We start from the raw sequence: 22,500 nt of genomic DNA, 5'->3' as shown, positions 1-22,500 counted from the left end.
AGATTGCCTCTCTCTCTATATATATATATAAATTATATATATATATATAAATTATATATATATATATAAATTATATATATATATATATATATATATATATATATATATATATATATATATATATATATATATATATATATATATTTTTTTTTTTTTTTTCAAACTTATAAAGTCCCAAGTCACATTTAAGCATGTAAATTAACATTCACAAATGCATGAAATATTGCAGCTGCATGTCAATATCTATTTTAGACTCCAGGAAATGAAGTACACACAGAGGTGAGAGTAACTGCATATAGATGCAAGTCAAAATCAAACACCTTCCTCTACAGAGAGCAAAATAAGGTTGATGACATTTATTAACAAGTATGCTAGAAACATAAAATCCCGATGCCAGCTCTTCACTGCAGTCTGATATGGACGTGCTAAATTGATTGCTAGTTGGGAATCTTTTTAGACATGTAATTAAGATAGATAATTAACTTGTTAGTTACTAAATGTTACCAAGCTAACAGTAGAGCTTTTTCACATAGCAGGTTAGTTCTCTAGTGAGTTCCATCTCATCTCAGCGGGTATCGTATCTTCTTTTCCACCAGCTGTCTGAGAGCTGGGTTAAGCGCAGAGAGGAAACAGAAATCTAACTGGATATTATCAAGTAAGAACCTGGCGAACCCAGCGTTAATCTCCTCCCATCCCCTCTTCCCTCATTCTTCGCTTGTTTCATTCCTAAATGCTGATCTGTTTCTCATCCTCAGTCTGCCTCTTTCTGTGGGCTTTTTCTTCTTCACTTCCCTTGTACCAGCATCTCTTTTTCTCTTTCTCTCAGCATATTAAGTTTGGAATTAGAAAGGAGTTGGTTGCTGAAACACACACACACACACACATATATGTACAAACTTGCACACGCACCAGTGTCCTTGCGTAGCAGTGCTGTTCTCCGACATAACAGAAATCCCCAGAGACGTTGGTCTCGAACCAGATGTGCTCTCCATACAGTGCTGACTCCTGCACACAAACACAAATACACAATTTCGATATTTCAACCCAGTGATACTCCACAGCATGACTGGGCTTGTTTTCTGGACTCAAGGCGGCCTGCATGCTCAAAGACTCAGTTATTTGGTTGAGTGTAAAAGCCATTTTCGCAGGTATGGACCATACACACTTCTCGTCCCCCTAAAAACGGTGAATCGAGTTTTGCTTCAACTGAACTCGGGTGTGAGAAGCGCTACATGTGAAAATGAAACTACTTCATGGCTGGGAATTAGATAACATGGCAGCATGATGTTATCTAGTGGTTTCGAGGTAAAAGTAAACTACATACTACATCAGTTAAAAAAATATCTACACATTGACTACGTTTACATGGACAGCAGTAATCTATTTATTGACCTTATTCTGAATAAGACAATATTCTGATAAAGGTGTTTACGTGAGTCGCTTTTAGAATACTCCTTTCATGTTCTTGTTTCACATATTGTAGAACATAGATGGATTAACAGCACACGTCATTACGTCCCCACGCCACGATGTCCGACGTCCCTCCAGAATTTCACGCATCTACATACAGTTCGTCTTCGTTATGGAACCGTATACAGTTTTGGGCGTTTTTATTTTTAATTTTTACGAACGTTTCAAGTGCAGTTAATTATTTGTCATGCTGTACGTGCAAATAGACGACTGCTTGAAGCCGTGGGCTGCGTCCCAAACCGCGTACTTACCGTCTATATAGTAGCTGAGATACATGTATTTCTCCTACTAGATAGCAGGTAAACACGCGGTTTCGAACGCAGCCGTGCTTTCTTGTTTGCCATAAAACAGTTGAGCACCGCCGTTTGTGATCGTGTCCTGTCGCAAAATGCGGTGAAAACTCCCACACGACGTTAACAGTGTGACTAAGGTGTGTACATGTCTGTAATGCAGGTTGATAATGCGACTAAAACAGGAATACTCTACATGGCTTAATTCATTTAGTGTTTACTTCGAGTATGACTTTAAATAATATTTACCAAGGGTGCCAATATTAGTGGAGGGCACTGCACTGTAGTTAAATGACCCGAGTCAGGAGCCACTGTTCTAATAAACCGCTTTTAATTTATTTATGTTAAAAGAATATTTACTGTACATTGCGAATCATTTTAATCTGAATGTAATGAGATGAAATGAAAGTGTTAAAAATGACTTGCCTCTATAAAGCTGAAACAAAGAGTTTACTTCCATCACATCCATTAACACATATTAGACTATTATTATCCCAAATGGCTTATTTATATTTCTATAAAAAATTGCTAATATTGATAATGTTATTGAAGCAACTATTATGAAGGGACAATATATTTATGCATTAGGTTACATTTCATCAGCAGAGACTGGGAAACTGGTCAGGAGCAAAATACAGGGCGCAATCGTAGAAGAAGAACCTTTCCACTCTAAATGAGACTTGAGGCTGGAGCAGATATTCAACAGGACAGTAGCTTACTACCAAAGCTACACTGGAATGGTTCACAATCAAGAAACTGGAAGTATTTGAATGGTTCTGTCACATCCCAGACTGCAATCTGACCGGGAATGTGTAACAGCACTCGATGGTCTCCATCCAAATCGACAACTAAATGTGAAGATGTTCAAGACAGTGATCGACTGTACTGATACACAGGTACTGCATGGGAATATCATAATTTACAGTGGTGCTTGAAAGTTTGAACCCTTCAGAATTTTCTATATTTCTGCATAAACATGAACTAAATCATCAGATTTTCACACAAGTCCTAAAAGTAGACAGAGAGAACCCAATTAAACAAATGAGACAAAATATTATACTTGGTCATTTATTTATTGAGGAAAATGATCCAGTATTATATATCTGTGAGTGGCAAAAGTATGTGAATGTGAGGAAAACCACCAAGATCCCAGAGTTGAAGCTGTTCTGTACTGAGGAACGGGCTAAAATGGAGGACCAAGCCGATGTGCAGGACTGATCAACACTTACTGGAAACGTTTAGTTGCAGTTATTGCTGCACAAAGGGGGTCACACCAGATACTGAAAGCAAAGGTTCACATACTTTTGCCACTCACAGATACGACAAATATCTGAATAACAGATCATTTCCCTCAATAAATAATTCCCCAAGTATAATATTTTTCTCTCATTTGTTTAACTGTGTTCTCTTTATCTGCTTTTAGGGCTTGTATTTATGCAGACATGTAGAAAATTCTAAAGGGTTCACAAACTTTCAAGCACCACCGTACATTTTATAATACTCATTTACTAAATTACACATAGTATAAAATAAAAACAGATGACTTAGAGGAACAGATAAGTCCATTTCTAGATAGTAAGATAATAAGGGTTAACTCTGGGTACGCTCCACTTTGCACGGTTGTGTGACCTGGGAAAGCCCTGCATATTATGAGAGTTTGACATTTTCTACTGTACACAGTTCAGATAACTGCAGGCTGCAGACCTATATATAGCAAAATACAACGTTACATTTAAAGATTCAAACTTCACTGTGGCACACGATCTTAATCTGATTACTGCTTGAACTGATTAAGCTAATGTGTGTTTCTTAACTATCTGAGAACTTGATCAGAGTGGGACATTCACTGTGTGAGGAAATCATACTCAGCTAATGAGGTATACAGACAGATTGTTTATACCACAGTGCGTGTTAACTGGCTCCTTATCTCACATGACCTCTGCAGGCAGAAAGCCAAAGCAAGATTAAAAAGTAAATAAAACTTTTGCATGTCATTTTGGTGAAATGTATTTATAGATTCTGAAGATAGTGCATATGTGAGTGTGCCCTGCGATGGATTGGCACTAGGGATGCACCGAAATGAAAATTCTTGGCCGAAGCTAAAGAAAAACTTGGCCGAAAGCCGAAGACTGAACACGTTTTTTCCATTTATTTTGCCATTTTTTTCACCATTGCATAAATTAAATAGTCAAAATGTGTTTTTTACTAGTTTGTCTTGCTTTTCAAAGAAAAAATCAATTACAAAAACTACAATTTCAAAATATTTATTTAACACTGAACATTTTTTTCCATTCCAGAAGGCATCGGCTACCAACAAGGCACAATATAACTTTAAATAAATAAATGAGTAAAATAAAAATATTTTGATGTGGTCATCTTTGAGCCCCCTTGAATAGCTGATGTTAGGCCTATAACTGACTGCTGAAAGAATGGAACACTCTGTAGCCTACAACTAAAAAGTGCATTAAAAAGTGCATTGACAAGAGTGCAGAAAATGGTTCTATACGGCTGATTATATTGGGGATGTATACCGCTCGCGTCCCTGTACACTTCGCGGAGTATTATAGCAGATACTGGATTTGTCTGCCTGCCCTTAAATAAATACGTCTTTACCTGCTTCTGTACTCTACTCCCTTACGTCTCGCGACGTGACAGAAACAAAACAAACGCACGTGTCCACAGCTCGTGCATGCACGCGCGCCCCCTCATCGAGGTCGTGACATTCGCGCGTCTCACTCTTGTTGCTAGGCTATTTGGTCGTGTCATCAAACACGTCATTGTTCGATCAAATTTATTCGGCCTTTTCACTTATTATAATTTTGGTTGCCGAACATTTGGTGCATCCCTAATTGGCCCCCTGTCCAGGGTGTACCCCGCCTTGTGCCCGATGCTCCCTGGGATAGGTTCTAGGTTCCCCGTGACCCTGAAAAGGATAAGCGGTATAGAAGATGGATGGATGGATTGCCAGGCACATGATGTGCAAAATTATGTAGCCTGTCGTTAGTGTACTCTACATTAGTGTGCTGGTAACATGACGCATCACTGTGTGCGGTAACAGAAGTCCACCTCATTGTTTATTATGCCATTTGGCTAAGTGTGTGTGGTGTGTTAACTCACGCTCCAGTCCACAGTGCTGCGTATCTCTCTGTCCGAGTCACACTTGGCCAGTAGTGAACAGCTGGGTTGAGACGGCAGGTGCTGGAGCCCTGACTTAGCTATGGCCTTCCTGTGCACACAAAGAGAAAGAAACAAAAAGAGATGATCAACAGCCGATCAGATCAGAAATATATTCATCTAATTAGAAACTGAATACTTGAGAGAGAATGTGGGGCAAAAGTATACACAACTACACAAGAACTATGTACATTTGTGTGTGTGTGTGGTAAGTATACAGCAAGGATTGTTCCTGATATCCTGAAAAACACCTTCACCTTCTACCAACAACAAATATCTACCTTCAGATCTTCACACACACACACACACACACACACACACACACACACACACACACACACACACACACACAAAATACTTAAACCTTCACATACGAGAGGAACCCACTCCATGTGTCCGTCTCTGGATTGTAGTACATCCCCTGCCACCAGGGGGAGCTCATGCTGTAGGCCCGAGCTGCCATAGAGCTCCGCCTCCCTGCCCGTGCAGGCCCCACCCCCACATTTGCTGCCCTCCATGCCTGGCTGTTTCTCCGGTAACGCCCGTACAGCCCGTAGTAGCCAGGGCCACGATACACGGCCTCAGCTGGAAGCAAGTGGGAGGAGTTTCGGCGTAAACAGCGTGGCGCACGGATGAAGGGGCGGGGCTGAATGCTCTCGGCTATTAACAGACTCTGAGGTAACCACGATGCACAGCATTCAACCTCTGATTCTTCAGGCTCCTCCCAGCTGCTGTTGCTCTCCGAGTCTGAGGCAGAGGCCTGTCCTCCCTCACTTCCTTCGCCCATTTCCTTCTTTTCACTCATTTGGATGACGCTAGCAAGCAAAAGAGATGGGCCGAGCAGCTGAGCAGAAATGCTGCAGTGTTTCTCCTTGGCTGCGTTTTTTTGGGTGTCAGCACTGCTTTTTTGGACCACAACATTTGCCTGAAGTTGGACGCTGGACCTACGTCTCTGCATGAGGTCTACAGAGGGCAGGCCGGCGCTCGAACGCCGCCGCACTTTACTTGCTGGCACTGCCATGCTGGTGCGCCGACGCCTGACTGCCTCGCGGCATTTCCCACGGAAATGACGGCGGAAAAATGTGTCCATTGTTCTGAGGGTAAAAGGATGCTATGCACCAAGACTGGTCCCTACTAAATAGGGCTCTGTGGGAGGGGAGAGCGAATCAGTCAGTATATAGCGTGCACACACACACACACACACACACACACACACACACACACACACACACACACACACGGAATGCAGTGCTGCTCTTTAAGGCCACATTCTGATGATCAGCGTTTTGGTCACCAATAAGGTGACTCATTTAAAAGTGATTTAAATGTGGTGCTACTTCATCAAGACATGTTTAAAATCACTGATCATTCATAGTCCTTTGCAGAAGGTGGGAGAACACACATTTTTGCTACGTCACGTATAAGGCCTCATCTTATTGGTTGTGCTTTGAAAAGTTTGCGTAATCTGGGTCAGGTTTGAATTTGAGTGAATGTCGCATGCAGTGCCAAAGCAACATGACACCGATCTCTCCACAGGGAAACAGTGGCTTCACTGGCACAGGGAGCTCAGTGATTAAGCCGTTGGACTACTGATTTTGAGTTCAATTCCCTTGAGCAAAGCCCTTAGCCATCAACTGCTCAGCTGAAGTAAAGGAGATAAATCTAAGTCACTGTGGATAAGGGCGTCTGTCAAATGCCGTAAATGTAAACTGCTTGCCACTGATCTTCTACAGTATATGCACCAACCTCAAATTCCAACATCATCCTGTCTCGGAGAGGCAAAGCTGCCTGAGCAACTGGACATCAAGATCAAGAACCACAAAACACACTGAACAGTTCCTAATTAGGTCCTCAATGGAGAAACTTGATCAAATTATCTGCTACAGACATCTAAATTGCAGAGTTTCCTAATGTCTGACTAAACCCTAATCAGGTGCAACACGACCTCGCTGTGTACAGAAACTGATCCGAGATCGCCACAACTCCACAATACAGTGCTGTTCACCTGGCCAGGTAAGCTTACCTGGAGAAAGTGAGGCTGATTTCTGGTTGTGTTTGGTCAATACCGAACCAACACACACACACACACACACATACTATCTGTAAGCTATTTATAACTACTGCTGCTGTTGCCCTGAGAGATCTACATAGACAGGTAGAGCAAGGTAGCAGGTGAGACCCACTCTACCATAGCAGGTAGAGTGGGTCTCAGCGCTGGGCCACGTATATTTTATCTATTTATTTGGAGTCTCGAACACATTAAATGGATTAAAGACCTGTGTAAGTTGTTATCCTCATCATTATCAGTTTATTTCAGTAGAAACTAGAGGTCAACTGATTGATACGTTTTATCGATTAATCAGCACAGACAACCGGTTGCTAGAACTATCGGTTATCTGCAAAAATCCACACCTATAGTTTTTCCCGGTTCTGCTGTCGGTAAGAGAGCGGCCTCTAGAGGTGACATAAAAACTGACACTGACAAATTTTGTTGTGTTATTTGTTGTGTTTTTTTTATTATTATTATTCATTTTGGATGTCTCTATTTGTATTTGTTATTTGGAGTGTTACTTTTTGGTTCCGTTAATTTATGTATATCTTTTATATTTATTAATAGTTTAATATTTATTAATAGTTAATATATATTAATATTTATTTCATTTAAAATAGTACAGTATATTTTCATGGTACACTCAGTGCTGTTTATTTTTGTAATAAAAGTTCAGCAATACTTTAACTTGAGTGTTATGTTTTCATTCAGTATCAATTTTAAAAACTAGCAGTTGATTAATCGGTTATCAGCAGGTACTACCCAACTTACTTACTGGTAAAATCGACTAACGGTCAACCTCTAACAGAAACAATGCCGTATTAAAACGAGTGCATTTATATAAACCTGTGATTTACCTAAAGCTGGAACTACGGTCAGAGTTGCTGTGATACAAAATTTATCAACACCATCTGACCAATCAGAATCGAGAATGCAACAGTGCTGAATGTCATTTTCAATTCCAAAAGAAGTCTTTTTTTTTTTTTTTGTAGACAAAATGTCAAAAGCAGAACCACTGAAGAACTGAAGAGTAGCTATTAATACGAGGTAACTTAACTGTGTGTGTGTGTATAAATATGTGAGCAAGTGAGAAACTAATCTTTAGCACAGTTCACAGTTTCTCATAGCACTTGTGACCAGCTTTCTGTTGCACACACTAATTAAAGGTCATTCAATGCACAAACACGTCGTTAACTGAGGCGCTTGTATCAGTGTGTGGTTTTATAGACTACATATTCTCACAGAAGCAATACCCAGACTAGGGGAATGCATGCCTGTGTGTACATAAATGTGTGCAAATGGTTTTATGCACCCTGCAATAGTGAAGAAAACATCCTCCATAAACACTCATTAAATATTACACATCAAGTATCAAATAAAGACTATATTATTCTTGGAGTCTTGAAGTCAGCAAAATATAGATTGTTAATGAACTGCCTCACTAAAGGAGGTCATAGCAGATGAAACCGTTTCATTAGGCTCATTTAAAGCTCTGAAAATGTCTCATTAGTAGTTCTTAAGCAATATCTAACAAAGGTTATGCACTATACTGACTGATGAAATTCACACACAGTATCAATATGAACAGACAGACCCCTTTGAAAGTATTGGAACAGCAAGGCCAATTCTATGGTTTTTACTATACACTGAAGACATCTGTGTTCGAGATCAAAAGATGAAAATGACACAATAGATCAAAATGTTAGCTTTCATTTCCGCACAATTGCATCTAGATGTGTCATTATTGGAGCATGTGATTGATAGGTGTTTCTTGCTGCCCAGGTGTGCCCTGTTAAATTGATTGTTTAAAGAATTAGCTCTGAATGTCTACTCTTGGTTTGAGCCCTGGGTTTCACATCTATGGGAGAAAAGCAAGCCATTTTGAAGCTGAGAAAAGGGGGAAAGTTAATCAGAGCCACTGCACAAGCATTGTGCATAGCCAATACAACAATTTGGAATGTCCTGAAAAAGAAAGAAACCACTGGTGTACTAATGACCAAACACAGAACAGGTCGGCCAAGGAAAACAACAACAGTTGGTAAATGGCGCACTTATATAGCGCTTTTATCCAAAATGCTTTACACTGTGTCTCATTCACCCATTCACACACACACACACATACCAATGGTAGCAGAGCTGCTATGCAAGGCACTAACTTGCCATCGGGAGCAACTTTGGGTTCAGTGTCTTGCCCAAGGACACTTAGGCATGTGGAGTCATTTGGAGTCATGTGGACCGGGAATCGAACCGCCAACCCTACGCTTAGTGGACAACCCACTCCACCGCCTGAGCCACAGCCGCCCCGGCTGTGCCCGCCTGTGCCACAGCCGCCCCGGCCCACAGCCGATGAAGAAAGAAAGGACCTGCTCATGATCCAAAACACTGAAGCTCATCAGTCAATCATGGTGGAGGTAGTGTCATGGGCTTGCACGGCTGCTTCTGGAACAGTCTCACTAATCTTTATTGATGCAACTCATGACTGTAGCAGCAGAATGAATTCAGAAGTCACCAGAAACAATCTGTCTGCCAATTTACAGAGAAATGCATCCAGTCTTATTGGGAGGAAGTTCATTCAGCAAGACAACGATAGAAAACACACTGAGAACTCAACAAAGAACTTCATCGGGGGGAAAAAACTGGAAGGTCTTAGACTGGCCGAATCCATCACCAGACCTTAATCCAATTGAGCAGAATTTCACCTCCTGAGGAGGAGACTGAAGGGAGAAACCCGCAAAAACTAACAACAACTGAAAGCAATTATGGTAAAGCCTGGAAAAGCATCACAAAAGAAGAATGGAACAGTTTGGTGATGTCAGAATTGGCTTTGCCGTTCCAGTGCTTTTAGAAGGGACTGTATGCATAACATGTTACAATAAACGCATCCGCCTGTCTCTGTGACTGTACGACAGGGTTTCCTGTTCTCCATAGGGTATAAACAACGAGACTACATTCCTTACACAAATACCATGATGTTGTCACGGTTCTTCAAAACACCCCCACACATACTCAACAGTGTGAGCATATCCAGTAGGCGTTAAACTATACAGAAGACAAACACACATACACACAGTTACAAGCTCCTGTTTTACACACAAACTCATTCACAATATGAGCATTTATTTGTGAATCAGAATTTTAACAATAACAACTACAACTTTTCAGACTTCCCCATGTTGGAAATCATGGTACACTTTACTTGTCTGTCCAGTCATCTTTAAACACTGTGTTTTCACCATCATCCTTTTTTTGTGTTTTTAACAACTCATGTCGTCACTTCACTAATCAAACTGTGAAAACTCTTTCCCTCTCCTCTGAGATGTACTTGGGTAAATTATTTACATAAATGCAACGAGCTGAGACAGAAGCCATGATGGTTCATGTTAAAAAAAAGTTTAAATTAAAAACACCAGGCATTTTTTCCACATGTTTTTCAGTTCTTCTGATTATAATAGCAATAAGATACTTTGCTGTGGTCCAGCAATTGATGACACTGGCTTGGACATTTTTCTTTGTTAAAGTGCACTTATTATGGTTTTTCAGATATTACCCTGCATGTAGTATGCTATATCGCTGGTTGTGAATGTAAAAAATCTGCAAAGTTTCAAAAATCAAAGCGCACGACAAACAGAGTTACTGACTCCCAAAAGAAGGAAACGATTCTGAACAGCTGAAAGGAGTCGTCAGTAACTCCAGATTAGTTGATCGTACTCTAAGTTTGTTTTTCTTTTCTACACTATGTATGCATGTATGTGTGTTTATGTAGGTATAACAAAAAATGAGAATGGTATTGTTTCTGTGTGACAGGAAGTATGTTTTCTTTCTCAATAAAAATATTTTTTTTTTATTAAAAAAAAAAAAATTCAAATCAACACCTTCTGACCAATCAGAATTGTGAATTAAACAGTGTACAAAAAAGAGACTAAGTTTACCTTAAAATGAATCAGTGGATTTTGTTTTTAAATAAAATGATAAAGTGACTAATTGTGAAAATCTAATCTTTTTTACATCATCATACGTCCCTGAGTAATGTTTAAAAGCAGAGCTATTTAAGTAGAGCAATATATCTCAGGACCCTGAGTGTCCTCTTCAATCAGAGAGAAAACAAGCTTGAACTTGGTTCCCTTGGTAATATTAGTGCTCTACAAACAGCCTTTGCTGCATCATGAATGTTTATATGTATACAGGATGCGATGTGTTCATGCAGTACGACAGACACAGATTATGTTTGTGAGGATGACGGATGTATAAATGCATATATACTGTATACTTCAGATGCAGTAAGGCTGTCTGGATGAAATGATTAAGTATGTGAAATGTGTAATATTTCCATATGTGATGGTTATATCTATGAGCTTGGGCTGTTTATATGAAACTTAATACAAAATGTCCTCCTTGAAGGCAAGGAAGACTGCAAGCTAACCTTTAATGGTTCTACTGGGGTTTTCCTATATCCTACCTATATCCTGCGTCCTGTATAATGCAGGTGGTTATATTCTGCGTCCTTCATAGTGCAGAAGGTTCTTTTAGCCAGTACAGATTCAGTACAGTTTCAGACATTTCATACAATAGGCTTTAGTGTCTCTGTCCAACTTTGAACAGAATTCTTTCTAATAGTCTGTAAGATTTCTAGACACAATTCGGAATCACTTTACAGTTACCAAAACATTAGAAGTAATTTAACATTAAAGTAGACTTAGTGTGATTGAGAGCAGCAGTGGCTCATGACAGTAGGTTTTGGTGGGGCAGGACAACATTATTAAAAACAACAACAGCAGCAGCTTCAAGTGCTATTACACTTATGTTATAAGCTACTATCTAGTGATTTTATTTATTTATTATTTTAGAGTAACCCTGTAAAAGGCAGTTGAGAGTCGACAACATACAGTCTAGTAGCTTGCTTTCATCGGTTTTAGACACACAGTACTGTGCAAAAGTGTAAAGATTTAAGGAAAAAAAATATTACATTTCTCATCAAAACGTGATGGCATTGCGTCCGCTAAATCGAGTTTCAACAAGTTTCTAATTACAAGATTGAATTATGTAAAGTGATCATGACCAATTCACACAGTGTGGGTACTATAACTATAGTATTTAAATTAACATGGCTAAACCGTGTGCGCGCTAGAATAGCACAGCGCTAATGTGGTTTCTGTATTTTCACAGCGACCGGGGTTCAATTCTCAGCTTAGGTACGAGTGAGGATTCAATGAACATTTTTTCCTCCCAGTGTAGAAAGTCGATTCGTGTGTGCATGTGAAAATATGAATTTCCTTTATTATTATTTTCCAACAGCAGCACAGCCTAAAGTGTTTTACTCCTCTTATTCCTTTTTTTATTTTTCTTGGTATTTTCTTATTGTGAAAAGTGTCTTGAGAAGCTGCTTTAAAAGGTGCTATATAAAAAGTTTATTATTATTATTAAACCCCAGTAATCTGCCAATTATTTAATGTGCTTTTTTTTATTTACTAAAGAAGTACTGTTATCACTTATATAAACATTCCTAACAACAGTCATTCTCTTGAAGTTTTCTTTTGATGTTAAGACACAAAAAGCTACAAATGCTGACCACGACCCTCATTCTAACCTTCACTGCTTGTAACTTTCATAGGAGTTGGCTTGTGTCATTTCAACATTGTCGAATTAAAGTGCATTTTAACTTCCAGAGCCACCGCTGCATATGACCAAGGCGAAAGGTATTTTATTAAAGAGAGCCTTTAAGTATAAATAAAGAACTGCAAGCTCTGGAAAATGGATTAACATTTATTAATAACGGAGAAAACAGAGGACGTGCAGTGAGAATGTTTGACAAAGATCATCCTTAATAAAACAACGTCCCGCTCTATCACCGCACTGACACTAACACAGCATGTAGGGTAAAGGTAAGAGCGTGTGTGTGTACATGATCTTAAAGGGAGGTTATTAAAATAAAAAGAGTCCATATTTTATGTCTCGGCTCTCAGTTCACGGTCTCTCTACCTAAACAAAGCAGAGGACTCAGAGAGGGGGAGAGCCGCAAGTATGAGGGAGTGACGGATGCTGGACAGAGAAGGCTGGGGAAGAGAGAGATAGAGAGAGATAGAAAGAGAGAGAGAGAGCGAGAGAGACTGACACATTAGACCAGAACAACAAAGTCAAACAAATTAGATTTGATCAAATTACAAATGAAACAGCACTACATCACTATTGGGAAGCCCAAACACAACAACAGAGTAAAATGCAATGCTATTTGGCCCTAAAAAGACAGTACACCACGGAAGACTATCTGTACACAGTGAGATAAAACAAAACAAAACAAAACAAAACTGAGAACCACCTTGACTTGGTACAGCCTCAGTGGACACGACTCGGCAATAGAAACAGGCAGAGACAGGAAAACATGGCTGCCACAGGAAGAAAGGTTGTGTCCTACACAGCAACCAAAACACAACTGACACTGCACTTCCTAGCAGGATGCACAAAATACACAGAGAAAACTTCTACACCCAAATTAAAAACTCACACACACACACACACACATCTGACAATCTATCAAACAATGAAAAACTCCTCCTCCTTGCAGGAGAAGACAAAGACTGCTGTATATTAGCAGCACAATACTGTACGTCTCGGCCTGCCACAGTACGAGGGACAGCGAGTGATCCGCCTCACCATTCTCTCTCTTCAATATTATCAATGTTTTAGATTTTTTCTTTACCTTTATTTGTAAATTCACTTTCATTCTGTAATTTTACTCATTTTATCCTTCTTCTTTTCAATTATTCTGTATACAGTGCCTTTATATTGTAATTAATTTGTATGTTTATGTATGTTGTTTGCACTATTTTTTTTATTTAACCGATTAGTATTTCATTTTATTCCATTTGGTCTTTTTTTTTTTTTTTTTTACACTTCTCTTCCTTTGTACTTGAGTTGGCAATAAAAAATGGATTTGCCAATAAAGCACATAAAAACTAGTTTTTATCTTTTATTCACTTTAATATGTATTAATAGTGAATATATGATCTATTTATTTCATTTTCGTTAATCGGCTGATTAATCGGTTATCGGCAGTCCAAACTTGGTTATCGAGATCGGTAAAATCTGTTGGCCAACCTCTTAAATTCTAAAATATATAAAATATCTGGAAAAGTTTAAATACTTTCAAAAAACAATTTCTTTACTCATATTAAGGTAAAACTCTAGCAAGCTCCATGAAGCATCCAGGAGGTCTGTGATTTTTATTTTGTTACACTGGTGGAAATCACAAACCACCATTATTAATGTCACTATAGAGTTCCCATATTGAGGGTTGACAGCTATTATCCTGTGTAGCTTGTCACATAAATCAAATGTTATTAATCTAAACTGCAATACAAAAAAATAAAAAAAAATAAAAAAGAAGAAGAAGAAACACGTAGCCTACAGTGCCCTCCACTAATATTGGCACCCTTGTTAAATATGAGCAAAGAAGGCTGTGAAAAATTGTCCTTATTGTTTAACCTTTTGATCTTTTGTTTAAAATAAAAAATAAAAAAATTAAACAAAAATAGTCTGCTCTATTGGATATCAAACAATTGCAAACAAAACATACTTTGTGCTAGCTCCCTTTGCCAATATAACAGCTCTGAGTCTTCTCCTATAATGCCTGATGAGGTTGGAGAATTTTGAGGTCCACGCTGGTGGACTCCTCTTCAGTTCACCTCACAAGTTTTCTATGGGGTTCGAGTCAGGGGACTGAGATGGACAGGGCAGGACCTTGATTTTGTGGTCAGTAAATAATTTTTGTGTTGATTTTGATGTATGTTTTGGTCCTGCTGGAAGATCCAACCACGGCCCATTTTAAGCTTTCTGGCAGCGGCAGTCAGGATTTCATTCAATATCTGTTGATATTTGACTGATGATTTGATGAGTCCATGATGCCATGCATCCTAAACAGCCCCAAAAACAGCCCCAAAAACATTAAAGCGCCACCACCATATTTAACCGTGGGCATGAGGTACTTTTCCATATGACTACCTCTCTGTGTGCGCCAAAACCACCTCTGGTGTTTACTGCCAAAAATCTCCATTTTGGTTTCATCTGACCATAGAACCTGATCCCATTCGAAGTTCCAGTAGGGTCTGGCAAACTGAAGACACTTGAATGTGTTTTAGGATGAGGGTAGAGTAGGGCTGCACAATTAATTGAATATCGATCTCGATTACGATTTTGACTGCCCACGATTAAATGAACATGATCGACTGCGATACTGACGTTTAAAGTTCGTCCTCCGCTCATAGAAAGCTCCACTGCAGATCAAATCAAGCGCTTCCTAAACTTACGGCCAGTCACCATAGAGTGCTGCAGGGATGACGTCATTTTGTAACACCAAAACCCAGAAACAGCTTTAGCGTTTTAGCGCTCGCGCTGTGAGCTTCACTTCAGGTTTCAGAGCGAGCGTGCTCCAGCACCTGCGCGAGGGGAAATTGTGACACTAACATGTTCCTAAATGGGACTACAGACGTTGTCGAGGACACTAAACGTCATGAGGTTCAGGTGTGCAGTGCACAATTCCCCAAAAAAACGTGGATGAAGATTCATCCAAAGAGTAAATCCGTATTATGGAAAATGTTTTAAATCAAGCTGGGAAAAGTAGTCTGAAGCTCGGTGATGGTGACGTTGAAGTCGAGCGACTGTGGTGTAGTTCGTTTATAGCGTACGGTTAGCTGTTTATTTCTGGAGATTTATTTAGGTTTCAAACTTCATAAAAGTTGTGTTCACTTGTGAAAATGATCTTGATGCACAAAACGTGTTAATATTGTAAACTTTTGTTGATCACAGATTATTTTTTGCAATAATCCAAAAGTCTATTCTGAAAATCCGATTGGTTTTTGTCGAGGGAAGCGGTGTGATGATAACTTCCGGCTTCCGGTACAAAATGACGTGACGCAGAGACGACCGCTCTATTGGGTGATTTGGCTGCGTCTCTCCTCCTGTAAACACCGTTATTGTCTTTTATGCATTCACCCGAATTGTTTTCATTTGGTTAATGGCGTTTTTAGTTTTACTTATCCTATATTTTGGGTACCATTTTATTGATGGTTTGCTTCTCTGAGATGATGCACTTTAAGGATCAGTCTAATTTGATGCAAAGATTTGTACATTAGCAGGAATGGAGGTGAAAGCAACGGTCTGTTTATTTAAATGTCAAAGTGCAATAAAAATATGCTGTCCCTAAAGTCAATGAATAATCGTGATAAATAATTGTGAACTCCATATTGATCAAAATAATCGTGATTATCATTTTGGCCCCAATCATGCAGCCCTAGAGTAGAGGCTTTTTTCTTCAAACCCCTCCAAACAACAGTTTGTGGTGATGTAGGTGACTCCGGATTGTAGTTTTGGAGACTTTCTGACCCCAAGACGCAAATAACTTCTGCAATTCTCCAGCTGTGATCCTTGGAGATTATTTGGCCACTCGAACCGTCCTTTTCACAGTGCGTTGAGACGATATAAACACGCGTCCAATTCCTGGTCGATTCATAACATTTCCAGTTGACTGGAAACTGCTTAATTAATGCCATTAATTCTTAATACATTAATTTCCCATTTTGTGAAGCTCAGCAACCTTTTGCCGTACATCACAGCTATATTCCTTGGTCTGACACATTGTTATGAATGATTAAGCGAATTTGTCAAAACTGTTTCCTCATATGAGACAGGAAGTCATGGTTGAACAATTTCCGGTTCCTAGTCCACCAGGTGTACTAAAAATTTTAAATATCAGTGGGAATACACTTCAAATACATTTTTCCTCATATGAATTAATAAAGACAATTTTTCACAACTTTCTTTGCTCATATTTACCGAGGGTGCCAATATTAGTGGAGGGCACTGTATAAATGTCAACTGTATTTTTTGAGTAGAAGGTCAAGGAATAAAAACTTTACGACAAATAAAACCAAAAGGCCTAATATTTAAAGTAGCTAGATAATGTTCAGAAAATAAAAATTGACCCGTTTTTAATGTATTGAGTAGAAGGTAGGAAATTTCTTTTAAAATGCATCAAGAAAATTAAAAACTTACTCAAAAGTAAGTTCAAATTCCTGAACTGATTTCCCTTATCTGTTTATGAAGCATTATGACAGCTTACAGAAAAAAAAAAACATTCTACAGTCACTCCCCAGAGACAGACAGACACACACACACACACACACACCCCAAAGCACCCCCAATTTTCCCACCCAGGACATTTTGGGAAACAGGTCAGAGGTCAATACAGACCCAACACAGAGACAGTGAGTGAGAGAGACAGGGAGAGAGAGACAGACCGAGAGGAAGAGAGTGAGACACACAGAGAGAGAGAGGGATGGAATCTTCTGTTTATTGCTGCGATCTTACAGTTTCTGTACTTATATTGAAGCAGTTTCTTGGTGTTTGATTGAGGTCGCGTGGTCTGGGCTCGGCTGCTAAGGCGAGTTTAAAATCCGTTCTTTGCTCTTTCGAGATTTTCCATTAAGCTTTAATAACCTGCATCACAAAAGGAGAGTGACATTAATAGCTCATAGCACCGTAATCACACTTTCTTAAGCAAGCGAGGCACAGAAGCTTCTGAAAAAATGACTCACTTGGCTAAAGAGCATGAGGTCTGTTTAAAACACACACACACACACACACACACACACACACACACACACACACACACACACACACACACACCCCAGTTGGGGGTCGAGGTCCTGAGAGAGAAACGAGGGAGTGGAGAAAGGAAAGAGAAGCAGCTTCAGTCTTTCTGAAGCCTTTTTCACATTAATTCAGTATTGTGATTTAGATCACCTTGATCAGCAAATGCCTGGTACTTTTTATATGATGTATTCTGAACACACACATTCATCCACAGTTCTGATGATGTTTTTTTTCCCCCCTAAAAGTGAGAATACTTATTTCCTGCGTTTGGGTGCAACTAGATGACACCTCAGCATGCTTGGTAAAGTCAAACCAGGAAATAAGCTGTTTGTTTGTTTTTTTTTTCTTAAATGGGAGGAAAATTCTGCAGATGTAAAAATCTCTCTGCATCTCACAGCCAAGCAATCTAAACAACACAAACACAAATCTTAGAGAAGCGGAAATACACTTCTAGGTGAAGCGTTCAGACCCATTTTCCAGTTTATCAACCCAGTTATCAATGCTGGTCTCGCAAAAACTAATGCACGTGCTCTGTGTGTGTGTGTGTGTGTGTGTGTGTGTGTGTGTGTGTGTGCGGATGTTGTTCATGCATGATGTGTGTGTGCACCAGACTGTTTAGAGGAAACTGTATACAATTTGCATGCTAATCTCAGAAACGTTGTGAAAGCAGGAACACTGTAATACTTCAGAGTTTAATGTGTGAACACACACCTAATCAACATCCACACAGATAAATATGAGAGCACAGTGGTGCAGCAGGTAACGTTGCTGTCTGACAGCTGGAGGGTCTGGGGTTCGAGCCGGAGCTCTGATTACTGTCTGCGTGGAGTCCTGCATGTTCTCCACATACTCCGGTTCCTCTAGTTTCTCCAGTTCAACGCAAAAACGTCTGGAAAACACACTGGTAGGTGGACTGGCTAATTTAAATCCCGGCTAGGTATGAATAAGTGTGTGTGTGTGTGTGTGTGTGTGTGTGTGTGTGTGTGTGGATGAGATGCCCTGCAGCTCTCTCATGATCTTCAGCACCACACACCCTAGGACTCAATTTTTCACTTTTCCTCACGATACACGGGCCACTTTCACACGGAATTTGACAGACAGTGAAAACACCCAATCACAGACCTTTCTTGCAGCATGTCGGCAAACATGTGAGATGATCTCATTCACCAGCCACAAACTGTTTAAAACTAATCTCTTAAATAACATTTGCAGATGGGATTCTCTGAACTTTTTGTGTTTTTTAAATCCAGTGACTATCATGCTGTGAAAAGCTTGTGCAGTGGCAGACAAATGATAAATTCATCAGAAACCCAGCAGGCAGGTAAAATCCCCCGTGTGCTGCCCAGTCCCATGTTTTGTTTGCCTTGAAACCTAATTGACGAGGCTAAAAGTGGTAGCTAATGTAACCTAATAATGCATTAATGCACTAGCCGAGTGCAAGAATACAGACTCAGGAAAATGGACGAGTACATGAACATGTAGCACATCTTTTTGGGCTATGAGGTATAGTGTTGTCCTTTCACTGACAGTAAAAGATGTTAGTTGAGTCTGGAAAGTGTCTTTATTTTTTTCCCACGAGGTGACGGTGTTTTGTGCTCGCTGAAGAGTTGTATTATATGGCTGCTATAAGCGCTGCACTCTGTTTTGCACGGTCTCATCAGTATTTCCACATACGCGAGTGATAACTAATCCGCCTAGGAACAAAGCGTTCTCCCCTCAGACGGATCACCTCAGCTGACGTGTGTCGGATTCTGACAGAGTACCAAGCACTACAGTATAATGCACCCCTATATCTTGTTTTGCATGTTTGTTTGTTTTTATCTTTTTGGTTGTTGGACCTATTTGTCTGATGGGCAACTGCAAAATACAGCGGTTAAATTTGGTATTCCACAAGGTTCTGTTTTAGGCCCATTGCTTTTTACTTTATATATGCTACCTCTAGGACAAATTATTCGTAAACATGGAATTAGCTTCCACTGTTATGCTGATGATACACAGTTGTATGTTTCAGCGAAGCCAGAGGACAGACAGAAGCTTAGTAAAGTTGAGGATTGTGTAAAGGACGTTAGACATTAGATACTTATTAACTTCCTTTTACTTAATTCTGATACGACTGAAGTACTTGTATTAGGACCACGTATAGCTAGAAATAAGCTTTCTGATCACACAGTAACTCTGGATGGTCTTTCTGTTTCATCATGTGCAGCAGTTAAAGACCTTGGAGTGATTATTGACTCCAGCCTATCATTTGATGCTCATGTAGATAATATTACTAGGATAGCCTTCTTTCATCTCAGAAATATTTCTAAGATAAGAAACATATTGTCACTACATGATGCAGAAATATTAGTTGCAGAAATATTAGTTCATGCATTCGTCACCTCTGGACTAGATTACTGTAATGCCTTATTGTCTGGATGTTCCAGCATGACAAACACACTCCAGTTAGTCCAGAATGCAGCTGCTAGAGTCCTCACTAGAACCAGAAGATACGACCACATCAACCCGATCTGATCAACACAGCAGTGGCTCCCATTTCACATTGATTATAAAATACTACTACTGACCTATAAAGCACTAAACGGTCTCGCACCACAGTACCCGAGTGAACTTTTGGTTTTCTATGATCCGCCACGCCTACTTAGATCAAAAGGTGCAGGCTATTTGTTGGTACCTTGAATAGTGAAGGCTACAGCAGGGGGACGAGCTTTCTCATACAAAGCCCCACAGTTATGGAACAGTCTTCCAATTAGTGTTCGGGACTCAGACACAGTCTCAGGTGTTTAAGTCTAGGCTGAAAACATATTTGTTTACTCAAGCTTTTTGTGAATCTTTTTTTTCTTGGTAAAGGAGCAGATGTAGAGGGCTCACAGGCATAGGATGTTGTGGTGAACTGGGATGTTTGGATGTTGTCGCCCCACCCTGCTTGCACTCACACAAAGTACATTGTCCTTAACCATTATGGGACAATAACCATACCTTATAATCGCTCCCTCTGTCTTTCTGTCGAGCTACGTGATACTCCCGAGATACCAGTGATCCTGACCCCTTCTGCTCAACGGACCTGCCTGATCCATCCTAATGCCCTACTTCTGCTTGGACTTCTTATCAACCGGAAGTCACGTGCTGCTGCTGAGGACGGCTCCACATGGTGCAGTCTAGAGATCATTACTGAGGATGGGACCACTTAAAAACCATAAAGATGGCTTTGGACCTCAATTCATATGAACAGTTATGCTGTGATGCCTAGAACTACAATTGCTATGATAGCTTTAGGACTGCAATTACCACAAGTCTCCATCAGTGAACAGTGGAGAAGTTCAACAAAACAGATTTCATGTAAAAACTGTACTGAATTTTCTTGGTTACACAACTGCACTATTTGAGCATGTGATATTAGCACATTTATAGAAGGGGTTTACTTCTAATCGCGCTATCCGGTGTCACCCAGACGAGGACGGGTTCCCTTTTGAGTCGGGTTTCTCTCAAAGTTTCTTCCTCACATCGTCTCAGGGAGATTTTCCTCACCACCGTCACCTCTGGCTCGCTCATTAGGGATAAACTCATACATTTACAAATCTATGTCCTGAATTGATGTATTTCTGTAAAGCTGCTTTGGGACTACGTCCGTTGTTAAAAGCACTCTACAAATAAAACTGAATTGAAAAGAATCTTTTATTTTCAAGCTATCACACATCATTTATTTATTTTTAAATAAATAAGTAAGTTTGTTTTCCCTCAGAAACCAGCGCACGGAAGTGTAACAAGCAAATCAGATTGCAATCTTAAAGCTCGTGTCCAGAAAAGTGGACAACAGATCTCAAATGATTTGTAGCCTGTGAGCGGAATGTCTGAGGCTGAGACTACAGCAACCGTGACCAGGATAATGCACTTACTGAACATGAATTAATGATGAATTGTACTGTGTTTATTGTGCTACAAAGTGGACTTGCTTCATTCAAAATACAAGGCCTGCACGTTGCTGTTTAATTCATGCAATGACAGGACTATATTTACACACACACACTCCCAAAATGACATTTCCTTTCCTATTTGTTGGCTCTAATGTACACAAAACATATTCGTTCAGCTACATTCAGTTCTGAACATCACCACACCCTCGGCATCGCCTTCAGTTCATACTGATTACATGGTCCACTTAAATCAAATTCAAATCCAATTTGTGCCTCATTTCACCAAAGTACGTAAATCGAGCTTAATTATCCTCTCCAATGCAAAACCACTCATAACTGCACATATACATCAACAGGATGAGGGGCTTTCACAAATTCTGTGTGAAAACTACATTGAACGTGACTACTTGCACTTTGGGGCTGATTGATCAAGATTGATGGCATCATGAATTCTGCCAAGTATCTGGATATTTCAGCCCAAAACCAGGTCATCTCTGCCACAGGTTCTGACTTGTTCACAGGCAGAGCTTTCAACATGACGCATACTTGGCTCATCTTCCAAATCAAATCAAATCAATACAGAAATGGTTAAAAAACACTTTTATTATTTATTTATTCTTTTACCATGACTGTCTCTGGATTTAAAGTCTGGCGTGGACTGAAGAAAGAAGTCCACATGCACAAAACTAAGGTGATAATGAAGGTTAAAATGTACGCTACTAAAAAAAAACATCGTGTGGTCTAAAAATAAAATGATACAATGGCCCTGTATGATTGCGCTCAAAATAGAACCTATTGGTTCCTGAGTTTGGGGGCATGGTGGCTTAGTGGTTAGCACATCTGCTTCACACCTCACACAAGGTCAGGGCTTTAAACCTTGCCACTGCTCGTGTGTGTGCAAAGCTTGCATGTTCTCCCTGTGCTTCGGGGATTTCCTCCGGTTTCCTCCCAAGTCCAA

General features: G+C 39.8%; 1 protein-coding gene across 11 annotated transcripts in view; it reads right to left on the bottom strand.

The window, feature by feature from the left end:
* Positions 1-22,500, bottom strand: part of dgkza (diacylglycerol kinase, zeta a) — a 177,340-nt gene that overhangs the window by 68,794 nt on the left and 86,046 nt on the right. For 6 of the 11 annotated variants that reach the window (XM_047151615.2, XM_053676604.1, XM_053676608.1 and 3 more), the window contains exons 2-4: positions 5,309-6,080; positions 4,878-4,986; positions 910-1,005 (exon numbers count right to left, since the gene is read on the bottom strand). In XM_047151615.2, the coding sequence (XP_047007571.1) occupies positions 910-1,005; positions 4,878-4,986; positions 5,309-6,024 (921 nt within the window). In that variant the 5' untranslated portion in view covers positions 6,025-6,080. The remainder of the gene's footprint in view (positions 1-909; positions 1,006-4,877; positions 4,987-5,308; positions 6,081-22,500) is intronic. The other 5 variants (XM_053676609.1, XM_053676611.1, XM_053676612.1 and 2 more) reach the window with 1 other exon arrangement.

Source organism: Ictalurus punctatus, chromosome 27 (genome assembly GCF_001660625.3).
Source record: "Ictalurus punctatus breed USDA103 chromosome 27, Coco_2.0, whole genome shotgun sequence".
NCBI classification, from domain to species: domain Eukaryota; kingdom Metazoa; phylum Chordata; class Actinopteri; order Siluriformes; family Ictaluridae; genus Ictalurus; species Ictalurus punctatus.
Note: the sequence above shows the minus strand (reverse complement) of the source record. Positions and strands in the feature narration are given on the sequence as shown.